At 42.7% G+C, this 21,004-nt stretch overlaps 1 protein-coding gene across 1 annotated transcript; it reads left to right on the top strand.

Moving 5' to 3' along the window:
- Positions 1–1,283: 1,283 nt before the first annotated feature.
- Positions 1,284–17,347, top strand: TRMT6 (tRNA methyltransferase 6 non-catalytic subunit). The gene is made up of 11 exons (XM_063125307.1): positions 1,284–1,406; positions 7,381–7,508; positions 8,174–8,283; positions 8,887–8,978; positions 9,070–9,153; positions 11,319–11,443; positions 11,820–12,172; positions 13,667–13,752; positions 14,762–14,864; positions 14,942–15,028; positions 16,463–17,347. Exons 1-11 carry the CDS (start codon positions 1,300–1,302, stop codon positions 16,625–16,627), a joined length of 1,440 nt encoding a protein of 479 aa, XP_062981377.1. The 5' UTR covers positions 1,284–1,299; the 3' UTR covers positions 16,628–17,347.
- The last annotated feature ends 3,657 nt before the right edge of the window (positions 17,348–21,004 follow it).

Genomic DNA, 21,004 nt, shown 5'->3' with positions numbered 1-21,004 from the left:
ACTATTGTTTTATAGCGGTATTGAAGTGCACTGACAACTGTTTGGACCCATGACACATCTACACCAAGCACTATGAAAGTGGGATGGAAGCGGTATATGGTATGGGTCAATGGGCCCAACAGTTCCCAGTGCACTTCCATACCGCTATAAAGCAGTACTGTGGCTCCTGCCTTTTATATACTGCTTTTATAGTGCAATATCCTGCTCGGTGTAGACGAGTCCCATATCTCATCTCCCTGTCATTTCGCTTTTGACGGGCAAAATGCACTAAGGAAAAGAAGGCACAATAGCAGCACAATGCCCTCCCGTTGGTCGCGTCTTTAAGCACCCAGACTCCCCTCCCTCCTGTCTCAAGTGGGACGAACCCAGAGCAGACCGACCACCTCAGTGAGAACTTCTCCGAAAGAACCGGAAGATCCCCCAAATGCTACTTGTTTTGCCTGGTTGTGCTTTTATATTGTATTTTATATCATGTTTTTATACTGTTAGTTTTATACTTTGAATGGTTTTAATTTTTGTGAATCGCCCAGAGCGCTCCGGCTATTCGGCGGCATAAAAATGCAATAAATAAATAAATAAACTTTTACCTCAGAAGTGCCCCCAACCAGCGCTTTTCCGGTCAGTTTACAACCATTTTCATTTTGGCGCGGGACTATCAGGTTTCCCTCCGCGTCCGACACCCAGAACCAATAAGAGGCGCGCACTGCCCCATTGCCATGGTTTCATTGTGACGCCCACTAAAACGTAAATAAAAGGAAGGGGGGAGATGAAGTGCCGATGCGCATGCGCCCGGTAACGGTCAACAGCGCACAGAGACGCCAGCCACTGTCTGCCAGTAGAGGCTGGTGCCTGCGATTTCAGTGGGGCTGTAAATCCATGCCGGGTTCCAGTCAAAACCAGCCAGAATTCAAAAGGAGCTATCCAATGTGCTGAGTCCATTTTGAGGATGGGGTCCAGCACCTTGGATAGCTCCTTTACAGTTCTACCTGGTTCTGACTGAAATCTAGAATGAGTTCACAGCCCCACCGAAATCTGAGTCACCAACCTCCACTGAGGAAACTCCTATTCTTTGCACCGGAAGTTGGGAAGTCTTTTCCCTCTTCAGGACAGTAAGGGAGGGGGAGGAAAGGTCAGCTTCCGTTCCGACAGGGCCTGTTGCTCATGCGTGCGGGAGGAGAAGAAGCAACAGCAAAATGGAGGTGAGAGGCGCTGGGTTCCGCCTCGTTGGCGCATGCGCAGCCGTTCCTCCCCGCGCGAGGCTGATGTTTTAACCGGCCGTTATCGGCGCGCGCACAAGTCATGGAGGCGAGTCCGAGGCCGGCTTCCCCCTATGCCATCCGCGAGGGGGACTGGGCTGTTCTCAAGCGGGGTGAGGTCTTCAAGGCGGTCGCGGTAGTGAAGCGAAGGTGAGGCTCCGTTTGACACACAGCCTCGCTCGGTCCCTCTTGGGTTTCTCTCAAGGCGCAAATCCTAGGCAGGTTTAGACACAGAGAGAGAAAAAAGACTCCTACAACTCCCAGCATGCCGGCTGGGGCATGCTGGGAGTTGTAGGAGTCTTTTCTCTGTCTAAACATACGAGTTACCCCCTTGGGCTGCAATCCTAGGCACACTTACCTGGGAGTAAGCTCCATTGAATTCAGTGGGACTTCCTTCTGTATAACGTGTGGGCTGTCAGCCTTACATTTGGGGATTGTCGCTTGGGGAGGTAAAGGGAATGTTTGCCGGTCTCCTTTGCGCCAAGTCTGGGTAGATTCTGATCCATCATATATCCTTAATTCTTGTTATGAACAATTGTTATGAGTGATATGGTGCCGTCCTGTATCTGACCAAGTGTACCCACTGGGCCACAGACCAAAATTCATGTGAAAGCAACATTTCATGAAGAGTGATGTGTTTTCTCATGTGGTATTATTATTATTATTATTATTATTATTATTATTATTGATATTGTCTATATGTATACTTGGAAATTATTATCCAAAATCTTGTGTGAGGGTGAGATTCGCAAGCGTTTCGGAGGAGCAGGAGGGCCAAGTGTGCAGCAGGTGGGATAACTGTCAAATGTCCAGCTGGACATCAGGAAAGACTTCCTGACTGTTAGAGCAGTACGACAATGGAACCAGTTCCCTAGGGAGGTTGTGGGTTCTCCCACACTAGAGGCATTCAAAAGGCAGCTGGACAACCATCTGTCAACTATGCTTTAGGGTGGATTCCTGCATTGAGCAGGGTTTTTTATTTATTTATTTATTTATTTAAGTATTTTTATGCCGCCATTCAGCCAAAAAAGACTCTCATGGCGGCTTACAAAAGTATTTCTTGACAGTCCCTGCCCACAGGCTTACAATCTAAAAGACATGACACAAAAGGAAAGGGGATTGGGAGGGAGGAGGAGGAGGGGGAAAAGGAAAGCAAACTCAGGCACCACAATCTTAGTTGGAAAGTTCAGCAGTTACAGGAGACAGCAGGAGGGAGGGGGCTCTCAGCTGGAGCTGGACTCAGGCACGGTGGAGAGGTGCCTGGCTGCTGCTTCCTCCCTCACTGGTGGCCTCTGCAGAGACAGTTGGTAGCAGGAGGGAGGGGGCTCTCAGCTGGAGCTGGACCCAGGCATGGTGGAGAGGTGCCTGGCTGCTGCTTCCTCCCTCACTGGTGGCCTCTGCAGAGACAGTTGGTAGCAGGAGGGAGGGGGCTCTCAGCTGGAGCTGGACCCAGGCATGGTGGAGAGGTGCCTGGCTGCTGCTTCCTCCCTCACTGGTGGCCTCTGCAGAGACAGTTGGTAGCAGGAGGGAGGGGGCTCTCAGCTGGAGCTGGACCCAGGCACGGTGGAGAGGTGCCTGGCTGCTGCTTCCTCCCTCACTGGTGGCCTCTGCAGAGACAGTTGGTAGCAGGAGGGAGGGGGCTCTCAGCTGGAGCTGGACCCAGGCACGGTGGAGAGGTGCCTGGCTGCTGCTTCCTCCCTCACTGGTGGCCTCTGCAGAGACAGTTGGTAGCAGGAGGGAGGGGGCTCTCAGCTGGAGCTGGACCCAGGCACGGTGGAGAGGTGCCTGGCTGCTGCTTCCTCCCTCACTGGTGGCCTCTGCAGAGACAGTTGGTAGCAGGAGGGAGGGGGCTCTCAGCTGGAGCTGGACCCAGGCATGGTGGAGAGGTGCCTGGCTGCTGCTTCCTCCCTCACTGGTGGCCTCTGCAGAGTTGAGGTTGGACACGATGGCTTTATAGGCCCCTTCCAACTCTACTATTCTATGATTCTATGTTGTTGTGGCTCCCTTGACGTACCTGGTACTTGATTGAGCAAGCCAAAAAACAAGGCAGGTCGCTGCCAATTATTTTATAATCTAAAATTTGACACAGGAGAGAAAGACAACGAAGGGAAAGCTACAACTGAAACTTCCTTCCAAAGGAGGTAGACCCCTTTCCTGTTTCTTTTTAAAAGAGTTTTTACGACTTTTGGGGAAAAAATAACCAACTTTTTATTGAAAGAATGAGTTGGATTTTTAATGGTAATGTGATTTTTACTGGCCTGATTGGAAATTGTACTTTTACTTTAGTTTTGAATAACTGTTTCTATGACATTAACTGTAAGCTGCCTTGAGAGCTTTCATTTCGATAGATGATATACACATTCTTAAATATAGACTTCTGGTATTTTTCATGTCCTTTGCTTTCGATTATCAGGTTGTCCCATTCTGTAGCCTCAAACAAAATAGATTCACCATGCCATACTATAGCGAAAGCCACAGAAAGATAAGTAAATAGCAGTGTGAAACAAGGACCAAGGCAAATACGTATGAAAAAGAGCAACATGCCCCCACATAGGAAGCTATCCCATTAGGCTGCAGAGGAGAAGGAGAGAAAGGAAGCAGGGCTATTTCATCACCTCTGCTGAGAAACCAGCTGCTTTTAGTTCTCCAATTGTCATCTAGCAGCAGCCATTCCATCAGGCTACCTGAACTGTTTCTGTCCTATCTGGTTATTATAAGAAGTTTAACTTTAAGAACTTGTGCCTGAGCTTGCTTTTTTCCTCCTCCCGCCCCATCCCTTTTCCCTTATAGGCCATATCTTTTAGATTGTAAGCTTCAGGGCAGGGGCTTTGTTACCTACCCTTACTCTTTAAGCCAAGCAGAACTAGAGGAATGCTTCATCAGCAACTACAGGGAGTGTGGTCTTGCACCCAATGTACCATTTGGTATACAAGCTCTCCCAAGTAGGATGCACCCAAACACATCTTACAACAGTGCTGTAACAATACTTTCATACAAAACATAAGGACTTAAGATATCACCAGCCTGAACCTATAGAAGTAGGCCTATTAGGCACGTTGAAATTCATGGGCACAGGCCTTTCAGGAGGTGTATTTAATTTCTAGAAGATTCTTATTGAGAGTCTGAGAACAAGGAAGATTAGTTTTCTCACATAATATTGCTTTTTATAAATACTACTTAAACCTTTTTATACCAAAGCTGTATAGGGTCAGAGAGAACTGTAACTTTGTTTATATTTTTGCAGTCACACTCGCTGCTATTTCTGGGTCAGTGTTCTATTTCCTAAGCTTTGTTCTTTAGCAGAATAATTTATCTATTCTCCGGGGGGTGGGGGTGGGGAAATGTGCTTCAGAGGCTCAAATTGAAAATTAGATTTTTTTTCTTATAACAGCAAGTTACTGTTAAACCATTTAAGTGACTGAACCAGTACTGTTGGTTCTTTCTTACATGGCATGTTCAACCACCTAGGAACCTTTGATACACTGGGTTCATTGTAATTTATGAATACTTTTTTCCTGAAGATTCCAAATAAGAGTTTTAGGCTGCAATCCTATACCCATTTATCTGAGAGTAATTTTTATTTATTTATTTATTGCATTTATATACCGCTCCCATAGCCAGGGCTCTCTGGGCGGTTTACAGAGATTCTAAAATTGAGGTAAAAACAAGTATACAAAATTTAAAACTCTAAAACACAGAACATACACACATAAAGCATTAAAAACCGATTAAAAACTAAACATGTGGGTAATTAGGATGTGCTGCCATATGCCTGGGTAAAGAGGAAAGTCTTAACCTGGTGCCGGAAAGATAGCAGCGTTGGTGCCAGGCGAGCCTCATCAGGGAGATCATTCCACAGTCTGGGGGCCACCACCGAAAAGGCCCTATCTCTCGTTGCCACACTCCGAGCCTCTCTCGGAGTAGGCACCCGGAGGAGGACCTTAGATGTTGAACGTAGTGACCGGGTATATTCACGTTGGGAGAGGCGTTCCGTCAGGTATTGTGGTCCCAAGCCGTGTAAGGCTTTATAGGTCAAAACCAGCACCTTGAATTGGGCTCGGAAACATACAGGCAGCCAGTGCAAGCGGACCAGAGCAGGTGTTATATGGTCAAACCTTCTGGTTCCCGAAATTAATCTGGCCGCTGCATTTTGCACGAGCTGCAGCTTCCGAACCGTCTTCAAAGGCAGCCCTACGTAGAGGGCATTGCAGTAATCTAACTTGGAGGTTACCAGAGCATGGACAAATGAAGCCAGGTTATCCCTGTCTGATAGGGGCGTAGCTGGGCCACCAACGGGAGATTGTAGAAGGCACTCTGTGCCACTGAGGTCACCTGAGCCTCCAGTGACAATGATGGGTCTAAAAGAACCCCCAAGCTACGGACCTGCTCCTTCAGGGTGAGTGCAATCCCATCCAGAACTGGTAGAACACCCCCCATGCTGTCAGCGGAATCACCTACTAACAGCATCTCTGTCTTGTCTGGATTGAGTCTCAGTTTATTAGCCCTCATCCAGTCCATTGTCGCAGCCAGGCACCGATTCAACACATCCACAGCCTCTCCTGCTGAAGATGAAAAGGAGAAATAGAGCTGCGTGTCGTCAGCATACTGATGACAGCACACTCCAAAGCTCCGGATGACCGCACCCAGCGGCTTCATGTAAATGTTAAACAACATGGGGGACAAAACCGATCCCTGCGGGACCCCATACTTGAGAGTCCACGGGGCCAAGTAATGTTCCCCAAGCACCACCTTCTGTATCCGACCCGCCAAATAAGAGCGGAACCACAGTAAGACCCTTATTTCTGAGTAGTCATGTATGGGATTGCACTGTTACCGTATCAACTATTATTATTATTATTATTATTATTATTATTATTATTATTATTATTATTATATAGCACCATCAATAGCAAGACCCTGCCGCAAAGGCGTTTACATTCTAATAAAATCATAATAAAACAATAAGGAGGGGAAGAGAATGCACCAAACAGGCAGTATAAAAGTCAGAACAAAATCAAGTTTTAAAAGCTTTAGGAAAAAGAAAAGTTTTTAGCTGAGCTTTAAAAGCTGCTACTTTTCCACTTGACCTCTTTTTCTTTCTCACCTGCTGTTTGTTTTTTAAGTTATAACTTCTGATTAGATCTCAGCAATGCCTATAATTCAATATATTCTAGAACAGTATTCCGATAGTATTTCCGTGGACACACTACTTGGTTATACTTCTGTTCTAATATGTTTTCTATGTGTAAACATTGCCAGCATCATAACCTGAATCGGCTTTACAGATATATATGTATTTGTTTGGTGGTTATCCATCATCATCTCTTTTTTACTTCTGTATTCTCCGCTCCCTGTACCATATCCATCACCAACATACTTATCCTTGGCTGAAGTACAGACTTATGGCAAATGTATATTAATGCACTTGTAGCCATAAAAGCTAGGCTGATCTTTCCCCTGGCCCATTTATGACCATGAGAGCAATTACTTGCATATTTTGTTCAGTAGGTTGAGATTATCTCAGCTGCTATTTAACTTTGGCAGGTGATAAATTTTGCATGTAGGAATGCTTATATTCCATGTAATGTAGGATCTCTCAACCCACCGCTTTCGTAAGTCTAATTTTTAATGGAAAGAATGGATGCTTAGTTGTGTTAACACCTAGAGGTAATAGAACGTTAGCAATTTTCACCCAAGCCACAGCCCTAAATAATTAGTCTGTAGTTTCCCCATTAATTTTAATGGCACTCTTGACTCGTAAGTGTAGTAATTCCTCATCCACTGGAAAAGGAGTTCAATCTTTATTGAAACTTTTATTAGAACCAAGGCAAGGCAGTTACTAACAAGCAGAATAGAAAGTGAAACTTAAGCAACTGCTTAGCCCCTAATGAGCCAAATCAAAATTACTAAACTGTATACCTAGGAAAACATTCCGGAAATGCCCGCAACAGATATTCCTCCTCACAATAAAACAACAAGCCATTTACTTGTGTCTACTTGCAATTTAATCTGGGCTTGAAGACATTGCGTTTCATGTCTGTTTACTTCTCGTGGCTTTAGCAGGCTTTTGGAGGGTAATGTTATGATTGTTTGTGGTACATTGCTTTTTCATTTTTATTTTCAGAAAAATTATTTTTGAAAAACAGTGGTTCTGCCTGGACAATGCCATTGGGCATATCTATGGAACAACATTTGAAGTGAGCAGTGGTGGGAGCCTTCAGCCAAAGAAGAAAGTGGAAGAAGCAGCTACAGGTAGGAGGCCACATGGTTGTATTAAAGAGGTGGGGAATATGCGGTTCTGGTGCTATAATTCTGGTACCTTTCTTGACCAAACTGCAGCATATTTGGGGGTGGGTTAATCTCAGCCCTGCTAGAATTAGAAGTTAAGCAGTCAGCATAGGCCATCTAGTTTTCTTATGTGTGTGTTGTATAGAACTAGCATTGGTCCAACTCTGTTATTGGGCAAAAAATGCTTCAAGTTGGAAAAAGCCAAGAGAAAGGAAGCTAGTTGTCCAGTAATGAATGATTATCCCGTGGAAGGAATATCTGCTGTCTGGTGGCATGGCTATTTGTGATAGCTGAGCAGATTTTTGATCACTGGCGCTTCCTTCTGAGATAACTAAATAGACTTACTGGTTCACATGATTGTGGCTTGGTTTAATAAGCTGTATATGAATGAGCCTTTGCCCCATGCATGTAGCCCCTTTGCTCCTCCATTCATAATAGATGCAAGCTGGAAAACCTCTTAACTATCATTTCCTGTTTTGTCTGAACCTGCAAACTAGGGTTACCAGTTTCAGAACAAGTTAGGATATTAAACCATGTTTTTAAACGTTCTAGGAATTGTTCTCGTAAGACTTAATATTCTCACCGTTCGCCAATAATGTTTGACAAATCTATGTGTGCTTTTTTTCTAGAAACAAAAGAAGCAGGCACAGATAATCGTAATATTGTTGATGATGGAAAGTCTCAAAAACTGACTCATGATGATATAAAGGCTTTGAAAGACAAAGGCACGAAAGGACAGGTAATTGACGTTTGTGTTTTCTGCATCTCTCCTATGGCTGGCTGTCGCACACTTCTCACATTTTAAGGCTGGACGGTTTGCAGCATGTAATGGAATCTGAGCAGACTACATCCTTGTGTCACAAGGCACAGAGGACCCTCTAATGTATCATATAGTCTAGTGACCTATCCCAACCTGCTGTCCCCCATATGGTTTGGATGTCAAGTATCATCAGTCCCAGCCATGCTGGGCAATAGTTAGGATTCCTGGGAGTTGTAGTCCAAACCATTTGGAGGCCACCAGGTTGGAGAAGGCTGATCTGATGGCTCTTCTCGTTGGGGCTGCATGGTATTCTCAGTTGGCACACAAATAGTCTGCCTGCTGGTGATTTGGGGGATGAGCTCAGTCCCTGCATTGGTATGCTTTTTTTGACTAGATATTTGCCAAGTGCATTTTCCCTCCAGGACAAGTATATGCTGCCAAAACCAAACCAAACCAACAGGTAATCCACAAAAAGACTAACTTTCTTTAGGGTCTGCTCACATACTTTGCTTTTAAAGTGAAACATTTTCCCATGTAATTATAATGCAGTAGGAAAAATGATTAAGCATATTTCTTTTAAAGGAAATAGTTCAACAGTTGATAGAAAACAGCACCACGTTTAGAGACAAGACAGAATTCGCCCAGGATAAATATATCAAGAAAAAGAAAAAAAAGTAAGTTGGCTTCTAGAAAGCAAAGGGAATACTTAGTGGCTCACAATTCATCATCGGTGCTTTTAACACAATTGCTGTGCTTTGCTTACAGATACGAGGCAGTTATTACAATTGTCAAGCCATCTGCACGTATTCTGTCAACAATGTATTATGCAAGAGAACCAGGAAAAATCAAGTAAGGCTTCATATTTCAGTTATATGACAAACCTGGTGGGTGAAACCTTAGAACGTTCCCCTAAAATGACATAATCTCTGCATTTCTGTGTGTTCATGCTAAAAAATCACAATACTCTTATTTACCTGGGTATTGACAAATTCGTCCTCCTTTGTAGTAGGTTCTGCAAAATTAAGAGTAAACCTTGTTAAAGTTTGTGGTTTGCATCAGTTACAGTGTTTTCTTGTAACCACATTTGTTCTCTATGTTGTTTATAGCTTGATTTAGCTGCTGGCTGAAGCAATGAGTCATATAAGGCAGCAATTGTTATATGTTGCTTATTGCCTTTGAATTATGGTGTTGGAAGACCCAAAAATGCAATTTAGCCCACTCTATACTGTGAGCCAGGACTGGCCATTCATCAGCTCCTGCATAGAGCAGAGTGTTTTAACCTTAACTCATTGACATAAATCATTGAGAAAACAGAATTTATATCAGTGACTTAAATACTCTTCTGTTCAGTCTTAATGAACCATGCCACATACACTTTCTGTGCTGTTCTGTGCTTCTCAGCGCAAAAAACATGATTGCCCCTGGCAAGTGCACCCAATCCCTGCTCAGAATTGGGTTGGATCCATAGTTGGCCTTTTGCAATTAGAAGGACTCCAGTGGTGGAAGGAACTAAGATCCATTGGAGGCTCTCCACTGAAGAAGAGGGTAGGCTGATGACTTTGGCAGATTCCTCCTTCCCCCAGTCCACAACCTCCAGAGCAGATTTTTGAGGGCAAAGGCGGCTGAAGGGGGAGGGGGAGGAACTAGCAAAAATTGCTTCTCCTCTCAACCCATCTACAATACCATCAAGTTCAGAGTTCTGCTCCTTGCAACTTTGGATCCAACCCAATGTATCTGAGTCCTATACATAGAAAATTAAGCTTTTAACTAAAGTATATTTGAATATTTAATAGAAAGCCAGAATATACAAATTTTGGTAATAAAATAGAGGATCATGGACCAAGGAATTGAAGATAAATCTCCTTGGAGAGCCAAGCCATATGTCAAAGGGCAAGTTGTGTGTGGAGGAAAACATGTTCTTACGGTCTAGGGCAGGGAGTGCAAAACCTCAGGCCCAGGGGCCAAATCCAGCCCTCCAGGGTTCCCCAGATAGTATCATCCTTTTCCCTGCCCCTCTTCCCAACAACCCACTGTTTTTTTCTTGGCTTTTGTGCTGGTTTCCCCATTCTAAAAGGTTGAAATGCCTCTCTGAAGGCGTATCTGCTGACAGAAAGAGGTTTAAGCAAATGTATGCCATTATTCTGGCTTCATCCGCCACTGGGGTACAACCCCAAAAGTTTCTCCGGAATTGAATTCGGGCTGAAGGAGGTTCTGCGCCCCTGGTCTAGGGTCTGAGGGCTGTTGATGCAGACATAGGGATTTCAGATGTTAAAGGTAAATCGTGGTGAGAATAAATCTAATATCTGTATTGTCACCTCATGCAATCTTGCAACAGTTTCTATAGATTTTGTAATTCCTGTCAAGCTAATGCTTTCTTACTTGGTCAGCTAGAGTGTAAGGCAGTCTCCCCCAACAGGATGCCCTCCAGATACTTTAGACTGCAGCTCCCATCAGCCCCATCCAACATAGCCAATGGATAGGGAAGATAGTTGTAGTCCAAAACATCTGGAGGGCGCCATATTGGCTAAGGCTGACATAAGGCAATGTCAACAACAGGTAACCTTTACATTGTAAAAGGATAGGCCATGTCAGAAGCAGGTAAACTTTATATTGTAAAAGGACAGGCTGTTATTAAAAAGGATCCCTATGACTCATGACCGAGAAGACTGGGTTAAGAATCAAAGGTTTTGTGTTGAAATATTTAATGCTTATTTGTCTTCTTGTTTCTGGAGGCTTAGGAAATATTATCACCATGTTTACTCTGCAATCATACATGCAACTGTACTAGGCACTAAGGGTTTTAGCATTATGAAAAGAAGCCACATGTCTCTCACAGTGCTCAGCAACCACTTACAGAGTTCCTATATCTTTACAATCTAATACTTTGTCAATATTTCTTTACCTACAATAAACTATAGCCAGGAGTCTGTATTTCTAATAAATATAGTTTATTGTATTCATTCACATTTTAAAAATTGTCATCGTGAGCATAACATAGATCTTTGTTTTTCTAGCTATTTGCGATATGATACTCTAGCCCAAATGTTGACCTGGGGAAATGTCCATGCCGGCAACAAGATGATCGTAATGGAAACCTGTGCAGGATTGGTGCTGGGCGCCATAATGGAGCGAATGGGAGGTAAGAAAAGCAGACTTCATGGTGTGCAGAGCTTGGTTTCTTAAAAACACTTAAACATGAATATTTCTGTGATAGCATATGTAGTCGACCTTTTAAAAACATGATCTTTTATGTTGTATTTAAGGAGTTCGTGCTGGAGCAGCATGTCCACAAACAAGATATTCTTAACAAAATGTAAAGCCCCTCAAAGAGTACAACAATAGGAAGCTACTGAATAACAGTTGTTTCCTCCAACCCGCATACAAATGTATTACTCTACATTGGATACCTGATAGCCTCCAAGTTGCCTGATTGGATTGTGCCCTTATTTAGACTGTCACTGTGTGGTAGTGTGAGTCAAGATGCTTGCTATGCTGACTTCCATCTATACTTGCAGGTTATGGATCCATTATTCAAATGTATCCAGGAGGTGGACCTGTTAGAGCAGCCACAAGCTGTTTTGGGTTTCCAGAATCATTTTTCCATACACTTTACGAGTTCCCTCTCAGCAAAGTGGGCAGTGTTCTCTCAGGAACGCTTTCTTTGAAGACGCTGCCTTCAGAGTCTGAAGAGAGTAATCCAGTGGCAGATGACAGCAACGGGGCAGTGGATGACAAGCAACTTTCCATACAAGAAGCAGATATGGGATGTGGCACTGAGGTAGCTATGGAGAGCAACCAACCCGAAGAACAAGAAATAGCGGACATTCCAGCCGAGGGTGAAGCATTTGACAATAAAGCAAAGGGAATGGTAAGATTCTACTGGCTAACTTCTTAGACACTGTAAACAAGGAAACATCATTTAAGAATTGAGCCCAATGTTTTAATTTGTGTTTTATTTATTTTAGTTATTTGGAAGTTTTCATCCTCTGCCCTCAGCTTTGGAACGTCCAGAGTGTCTTAGTGACCCTCTTCAGACAACCAGCTAAGCCATGGTGGTTAAAGCATTTTGAGCTGAACGTGATGGCTTAGTGTGTCATGTGAACCGTGACTAAACGTGTCATGTGAACCATTCCTAACCATGGTGGCTACATAACTACAGTTTAAACATGCTCAGTAACCATTTGTTGCAAAAGGGTTAGCAGCCTAACCGTGGCTTAGCATATCATCTGAACAGGCCCACAGTTTCGCAAAATCTGCCTCAGAGGCACCTTTTAACTTCAGTGACTAGTTGAATGTTTGGTTAGTTCATTATGCATGTTAACAGATGATGACAATTGTCATGGCCTTTTGATATAACTGAAAAGTTCTCTAATAATGTGTTGAGGTGTTTATTCACACTTACGAGTATTTAGGATCCCTAGGTTTATCAACAGCAACACAATGATGATGTGCTGTGGCAAGCCCTGTTACAGTATTCTGTTATAGTTTACTCACTTGAATTCAGCTGTCAATCATAGTCTAAAGCAAGGGTGAACAACTTTAAAGGACCAGGGGGCTACATTGCCCCATGCAACCCTGTGGGGTCCTCACCCTGCTATTAGTGGCCAAAATCCCAATGATTCTACTTGGAAAAATTGCACGTCTGCCTCATTTCCTTGCAGAATTGGGCTCCCTGCAGTCTGCCAAACATCTGTTTCATGGGCTGTGAGGAGTCTGGTTGTAGTGATGACCAAATCACCAAAACAGCCCAGGAGCAGGGGAAGGGATGCAGCCTGGGGCCTATGTGTTGCCCGTACCTGGTCTATAGCTTTTATGTGTTGGAATTGTGTGTAGGGAAGCTCCACGCCAATGCTTTTAATGATGCTAAAGTGCAATCCTATGCATTTTTAGACAGAAAAAGTCCTTCAATTCCCAGCATGCGGCAGTTAGCTATGCTGGCTTGGGCATGCTGGAAGTCATAGGAGTTTTTTCTATCTAAACATGCATAGGATTGTGCTTTGAACAACCTGTATTTTGTGACTACTAAAGTTTTTGGGAGGTGGTCTAGTTTAATACACTTTAATATAATGCACTGCGAACAGATGTGCATTTGGTGACAGATTGACATTTCGCGATTCATTGAGGGTGATCCTAGTGAAAAGCCCTGGAAAACGTTTTATTTTCCACATCACTTCTACTTTGTGTGAATAGCCTCTTAAACTGCCCTTTACATTTAAAGAGCTTGAAGGTCAAACCGTCCTGCAGATGATTTGTCTACTGTGTACTTAGGTGAAGCTGTGTAAAATGGTATTTCATTAGAACACCATGTTTGTAGTTAAACCTTTAAAACCACTGAAAGCCTCAAAAATAATGTTTTTCTCAGCCATGTGACAAACTAAAGAAGCAAGAGGAGAGGAGGAAAAAGTTAATGGAGACGGCTGCCTTGTTGAAAGACAAAGATGCTGATGGGTGAGTTTAACATCAATGGACAACTCAACATTGACAGAAGTGCCTTATTTTGTTATCAGTTACTTTCAAAGAGAATTTGTCATTATTTGGAAGGAGGTCACTAAATAGTTTAGGGTTTGCTTAATCACGAGTTGAGAGATAACATTCATCTCTTGTTGGTTATCCTTTTTCATCAGTCTGTTAAATATCTATACTAGATGAAAAGCTAAGAATTGAAAATATTGGTAGCACTTAAAATGGGAGTTTCATACCAGTTATTCCTATTACACAGGAATCATATAGATATCATATAGATATATAGATTTTACTGAATGGCTTAGCTTATCCATTGTATTATAGTTAAACTCACTGAGCAGTATTCAACACTACTGCTCTGCTAGCAGTATTGATGTACCACTAGTGTAAGTGACCTCTAGTGGTATGCCAGTCGCAAAGGCATGACAGCTTTCCCTTGTAAGATAGGAGAAGGCAACCTGGTGCCTCTCAGATATTTTGAATTACAACTCCTATCAACCCCAGCCAGCATAGCCATCGGTCAAGAATTTCGGGAGCTGTAGTCCAGAACATCTGGAGGGCACCAGATTACATGTCCCTGCTTTAAGACAACAGTTTAGAACTTAAGATACGTTAACTTGAGGACGTTCATCTCCCTCCTGCAGTTCTAAAAGCCTCTCTGCAGTTTTTGGGGGATGGACGTGGTCCTGAACCAATGTGTGATGGGGCATGGGTGGAGGGGAATTGTCTCAAATTGGATAGACTTTCACCTGACTTGGGGCAGTTTCCCCCGTAGCCACCATCCCCCAGTGCTCCATCCCATATTGTTCAAAGAGAGTTTTCAGGAAGTGGTAATGGAGAAGAGACATTTTCCTTCCATGAGTTATCTTAGGATCCAAGCTGATGTTACATGATTACCTTTTCTTATTTCAATGCCACTTGCACAGCCAAAGATTAACAGAACTTGTGATGATTTCAGAAACTCAGCTAACCTGTGTACAACTTTCTGTTGCAGTTTAATTGTAGCCAGTCGATTTCATCCATCGCCTTTATTACTCTCATTACTAGAATTTGTTGCTCCCTCGAGGCCTTTTGTTGTCTACTGCCAATATAAAGAGGTGAATCCAGTACATTTTCTTTTTACTACCTTTCTAAGCCTTTCAGTAAGGTCATTAACCAAATTTTCTTCTCTTAGCCATTATTGGAATGCTACACAAAACTAAGAGAGAGAGGTGGTGTCATTAATCTGAATCTTTCTGAAACATGGTTACGAAACTATCAGGTAAGAATTTCAAAATACAAGTTTGTACGGGGAAATGTTAATGAAAAAACTTGCATGTTCTTCTCATCCTGTTCCAATCTCTCAGCTTTAACACAGATAAAATATCAAAATCACAATCACACGCACTGATATTTAATTCAGCACCGCTATCAGAAATTGAATACTACTTTCTAAGTAACTAAAATGCTTAACTAGATAATGCTCATCTATCTTGTTCTGTTTCGTTAAGTATTTGGGGTACGAGTGCTAACACGGATATCTCATTCTAAGCAAGCCGATACATGTTGTCCAGTAACTAAATCTCAATCGGTCACTGCTCTTTTGCATTGGGAAGCTTCCTCTCATCAATAAAGAGCTGTTATTCCGTGGAATGCTAATTCATAGTAGAGGACAAACATGACAAGAGATAGGACCAGCTCACATGTCACAGAGGCAAATATGGGGGTCATTAACCCACAATTTGTTGGGATGTGCACTGTGCATCATCCACTTCCTGTAAATAAGATCATAGGTTGTGAGCACGCACTCTAGTTTGTTTAACAATCAAGAATTAACTTAATAACAAATTATAGGTTGCGTGTGTCTGCAAATTTGCTGCCATGATTTGTGAACCAGCTCATAATGATTTAGTGGCTGTGCTCAGCTTACGTGCTTAAAGTATCTTGATTTTAAAACATGGTCCTAACAAGATGTTTACAAGGTGATTATAATAACCCATTGCATTATAAGATGACTAATAAGATATTTTGTCAGCTGAAAGCCTAAAATATCATTCATGAATCTTCTAGCCCAATCTCTTTCCATGCATTTTTAGCAGTTCATGCTGTAAATAAAGGGTTAAGTGCAATTTTTAGTGTCAGACTTTCTTAGAACTGTTCAGGTGTATCCTGACCCCAGTTTCCACATAATGGCAACTTATGGTTTGTCAGGGGTGGGAGTGAGTGAGTGTGCTGCCTCCCACTCACTTGCCACTTCCATTTTGCATCCAATTTAGTAAACAGTCTAGGAATGCCCTGTTCTTGGGTTGTTTGGCATGGCGTGTGAACCTGGAACTCTGGGGTTTTGAGGGAAAAACAACCCAGAGTTTTAACCCATGGTTTATTGTTGGGTTAAAATTGTTTCCGCCTCAACAACCCAGAGTTCCGGGTTTACATGTCACACAAATCAACCCAAAAACATGGCATTCAGAGGTTGTTTTCTAAACTGGGTGCAAAAGCCATGGTTTGCAACTGATCTAGATCAACTCATGGTTGGTCATTTCATGCCTGACATTTATTGCAGTGCTTCCCCACCCCCCACTATGTAGTATAAATGCACTTCTGAATTCTTTTAAAACCATGGAACCCATTAAACTTGCAGAATATATGTGCTGTTGCTGCTTAAGCTGTGCCACATAATCATGGCGATGTATGTCATTTCTTGTTCTTTGTAAAGGTCTTGCCAGATCGAAGTCATCCGAGGTTGATGATGAGTGGTGGTGGTGGTTATCTACTGACAGGCATCACTGTTCTAAATGAGAGCATAAAAACAGGTCATGATTCGGAACAGAAGGCTGACGAGCCAACGTCTAAAAAGCGTAAACTTCAAGAACACCGCTGACACACGAAGAAGCTTGTTTATCTTAGGACACAAATGATCCTTGTGTTCTGTTGCTAACTGTATTGAAGAGCACAGAGGCGGGGACTTTGTCTTTCCGTTGCCGCCAGCAACAGACTGTACTGCAGAGAAAGGTGATCCGTGTAAATGAGACTGAAAAGAGAGCCTGCGGTGGGAATCCTCTGCTGTCATAACCAACCCACACTTCAGTAGTGCCATAGCTTCAAAAATGTATTCTAAACTTCTTCTACGAAAGCGTTCAGGGTAGAACTTCAAGAACCACTCTTCCTGGGGTCGTTACAGAAATGGGATGAATCTCTAGTCCTATTCTGTTCCAGGGTTTTGCCTTTGAATTCAAATCACATGTTGAAAATAATTCGAATCTAATCTCACTGCAGCTTCGCTGGGTTAAAAATGTTGTCCTTCCTGCCTCTGATTCCAATAGTGAAACAGAGGTTTCAAACTCATGCTATTTTATGACTGGTGGGAAAAACAAGACTGCTGATGCTAGAATATTGTATATTTACTGAACAGAAGAACAAAGGAACATCAGATGTATGTTTGTAAATTTTAAAATACCAATAGTTCACTTACTAACATTTTTTTAAAATGAAAGCTGATTTCCATCTTTCCTTTTTTTAAAACATGGCAACTTTATATTGCTGTGTAGAGTTTATGATTTGTAAATCTGCGTTTCAATAAATTATAAGATTTTTTTTTGTATTACAAGAGATTATTTTTGTTCTGAGAATGCAAAATATGGAAACATGAGGTTGTATCCAGTGTTGTCATTCCATCACTGGAAGGGAGCCACTGGTGGAATGGATTTCCCTTCACTCTTGCATCCCCCAAAATCTGATCCAGAGGTTTGTAGAATGCTCTGGAGCACATCTGGTGTGTGCATGGAGGGCTGCGGTGGAAAGGATGGGGATGTTTTGTTGTGTGAGTGGACTTCCAGTCAAGTGGAAACCCATGAAGGTGTTGGCTGTGGGAACGTAGCACCTGACTTCTTGGAAACAGAACTCTTTCTAGCGCCATCTGGTCATCTGCACATTCAAATTAATCCAGCCACAGTGGCTATTCTGAGTCTGCCTGCTTAACACAGCGGCTGCAAAAGCAGATTTAGTATCATGCGGTACTATTTTCAAAGTGAAAGAGCCCTTGGACAATGGATTGGTCATGATTTTAACCATGCCATATTAGCAGCCGCACACTCATGACTTCAGTCTTCACTGTTGCTGTCACAGGTCTGGTGTGGGAAGGGGAGCAGATGGGTTTAACCCTGGCACAGGTCGCCCAAGAGTTGTAGACAATCTTGCAGCCTATTGGTTGATCAGAACTACTAAATGGCGTGGGGGGGGCTGTCATGGCTGACAGAAGAGGGGAGGAAGCCCTCCTTTCCTCACTTTGTGGCAACTCACAGAGAAACTCTAATTTGTCAGCTTAGTTGGCCCAGGAACTCACCTGCCCAGGCAGGTTAACACCAATTTTTGTTCTGAGAAGAGACAAAGTTTTAGTCTCCCATACACACTCTGCAGCATGATTTGGTGGGAATGAGAGGCATCAATGCTATTTCCACCCCCACCCCAGCAAGTCTTCAGAGGTCCCAGGCTGCTATGTCTGGTGGTAGGGGATTGTCTTAGTATATTATTATTATTATTATTATTATTATTATTATTATTATTATTATTATTGCTATTGCTATTATTTTGAGGCCTAAAATAATGAGCTTAGCTATATGGAATCTTTGTATTTGTCCAAACCCACAATCCATTAGCTGCTGCAATATGTGGCTTGCTTGAGATTGCCTACAGCTAATTTCAGGATCACTGTTGAAGGAAAACTTGGAAATGGCTCAGAAGGCACTACAGAAATTGGAACACAACTGCACCAGTCAGAGGTTCTGACTTCAGTGTCCAGCTTCTTCTTGTCTCTCAAAGGTCACTGCCCCTCTACAGCTTTTTCCATCCCACTGTGCCCCATTTTAAATTGATTTCTGGAACCTCAGGCTTTGGGGGAGAGAGAGAGAGAAATCTCGTTTTTAAAGAATATGAAGATTTGATTTAGAACAAACAAGGTTGTGTGTGTATATGAGAGATAGTAGACATGCATGCTTGTTTGTATTATTTATGTTGAGCAAAGAATTTGTATCTCTCCGCTCCAGAAAACATGTCCCCTGTGTGTTAGAAAATGAAAGGTGGTCATTATTTTTTATGGATCCTCGTGTTTCAGGTTTTGGAGTATAAAATGGAACTGTTCCCTTTAACAAGGATTGAGGCTTGCTTTATCGATGATGGATTTTGATGGTCCATTATGACTAAGTAACAACTACTAAGGTTACAGGTTCATCTGAAGCCAAACTCCACAGAATAGCCTAATCTAATATGCATTTTAATAACTCAATAGCCTGAAAAGAAGTCGTACCTTTGTGTGATGGCTGCCCATCAACTAAAGTCTATACAAGCGTACAGCCCGTATCTAGCTATATTTATTTATCAGTAAGTTCCAATGAAAACCCATGGTACATTCTTGGATAAATATGTTTAGAATACTTTGTTTTAGTCTTGGATCTTCCTAATCCTGATTTTTATTGTTACTTTTCTGTAAGTTTTAGTGAATAGCATTTGTGTGTTCTTTGTGTGAGCTCCTTTGTCAGGAGTGGAACTCTGGGGGTGTGGATAGCCTCATCTATATAAGAATAAGATAGTGTATGGGTTATTACTTGAGATCTACCAGACCAATTTTGCTTATTTTTGTTTTAAACCGGAGCTTGAGAAGTGTAGACATGCAGAAAATTTAAAAACTTCGGAAAGGTTCAATGCTTGAGCTTTGGGCAGCTTATGAAAGCAGGGAAAGACTACGGAAGATTTGGTGCATTCTTTTTTGCATGGTGCCCCTCCCTCCCCTTTGCCTCATGGGAAATGTAGTTCCTCAATGGTCGACACAGATCTCTGTATATACAGAGTAGAAGGGTGGAACAGGTTGAAGTCTTGCACTGTGATCTTCGGAAGCCATGCAAGAATGGCTGCTCCCTCTCCCTTCCCACGTGATGCCTGATGGGAATCGTACTTCCTTCTCTTCTCCGTAGTCCCATCCATTCCAGTTGCAAAGGAAATGGACAAGTATATTTTCATTCACTGGTTCTCAGACTATTGGCGATACAGGATTTACACTAGTAAAGAAATAGAGACAGTATTCCTTTGAGGCAGAGCTCGTCGTAAAGGAATATTGAAAGACTTCATATTTTTGATAGATGCATATCGTCTTTTGATAAGTCGGAATGTTCAGTTTTTCAGGGTTACAATGAAACCTGACAGCAAGGCTGAACCCTATGGCGAGGAGCTGGCCAAGCAGCCTTGGGGATGTGTTCTGTCTTGTCTGAAGCGTCTCAATTATGTTAACAGTTGCAGTTTTGTTTCCAGACACTTGCCAACAGAACCTGAGGGTTGTTATACCTTACTGCTGCTGCTGGCAGATCTAAGAACGGGAAGCAGTGGACAAAGTGTCAAATATCCCAAGTTGTGAAGCTTTAGTGCTGTAGTGGAGGTGTCATTTTACACAGCAAGACAACAAAACCACAGGATGCTTTGGGCTGCTAGATTTTATTTTCATTGTGGGCAGCGTTTTTATTTTCCACACAAGCACTTGGACTTCTGGGAGACTGGGGTACATGTGATGAATTGTCGTATTACAACTTTTGCAGGAAGTGAGGGCCACACTGGATATGATGTGAGAGGGTCTCTCCTTGTGCACGTGCACAAACACAGTGCCTACCTACCTCTCTGCTTTTCTCTTCCTGGGGGGAAATGTGTTAGATTTGGTGCTTGCTTCCCCTGCAGGAAGCAGGAATCCGCCTTGGAGGTGCTTGTTTTTTACCAGGAAAGCAGCCCATGAGGAAAGGGTTCACCCGGCTACTTCAATCAGCTGTGTTATACTAAGAATAAAAACCACAGGGAGAAACTCTGCATGTCTCTCATAGTCCCATTTATTTTGGCTCTATAATAGCAGATTAGGTGTGTTTATATTCACATGAAGCAGTATTTTTAATGCACAGTAGGTGGCATAATGGGAGCTTGGATGGTGCAATGCTAGTGATGATAACCTATCTATAGATGCTACTACTACCCAACTTTGGCTTTTCTTTTTTCTTTCTTTGGCTTTTTTACTTAACACATCAACACCATAGTTCCTTGGAATAATTCCATGCTCAATAACGGGTTCTGTTTCTGGTGAGTTCCAAGATTATGGGTCTTCATCATCCCCATAACAATATGTTACACTGATGTTGAGGAGATGTTGCTGTCACCTCTCCAAACCCACCACTGGCTCACTAAGTTAATACATATTATGAAGTAGTGTGTATAATGCAAAATCCAGAAT

This window comes from Elgaria multicarinata, chromosome 4, assembly GCF_023053635.1.
Source record: "Elgaria multicarinata webbii isolate HBS135686 ecotype San Diego chromosome 4, rElgMul1.1.pri, whole genome shotgun sequence".
NCBI lineage: Eukaryota > Metazoa > Chordata > Lepidosauria > Squamata > Anguidae > Elgaria > Elgaria multicarinata.
The sequence above is the reverse complement of the archived record's forward strand: the minus strand, read 5'-3'. Positions and strand labels throughout refer to the sequence as shown.

Bases quoted from the DNA above. Each gene is read 5' to 3' on its own strand.
- TRMT6 (XM_063125307.1), top strand. From the start codon at position 1,300: ATGGAGGCGAGTCCGAGGCCGGCTTCCCCCTATGCCATCCGCGAGGGG. The intron at 9,154-11,318 runs GTAAGGCTTCAT...TTGTTTTTCTAG, and splicing joins AGAGAACCAGGAAAAATCAA to CTATTTGCGATATGATACTC. The intron at 13,753-14,761 runs GTGAGTTTAACA...TTTCTGTTGCAG, and splicing joins AAAGACAAAGATGCTGATGG to TTTAATTGTAGCCAGTCGAT.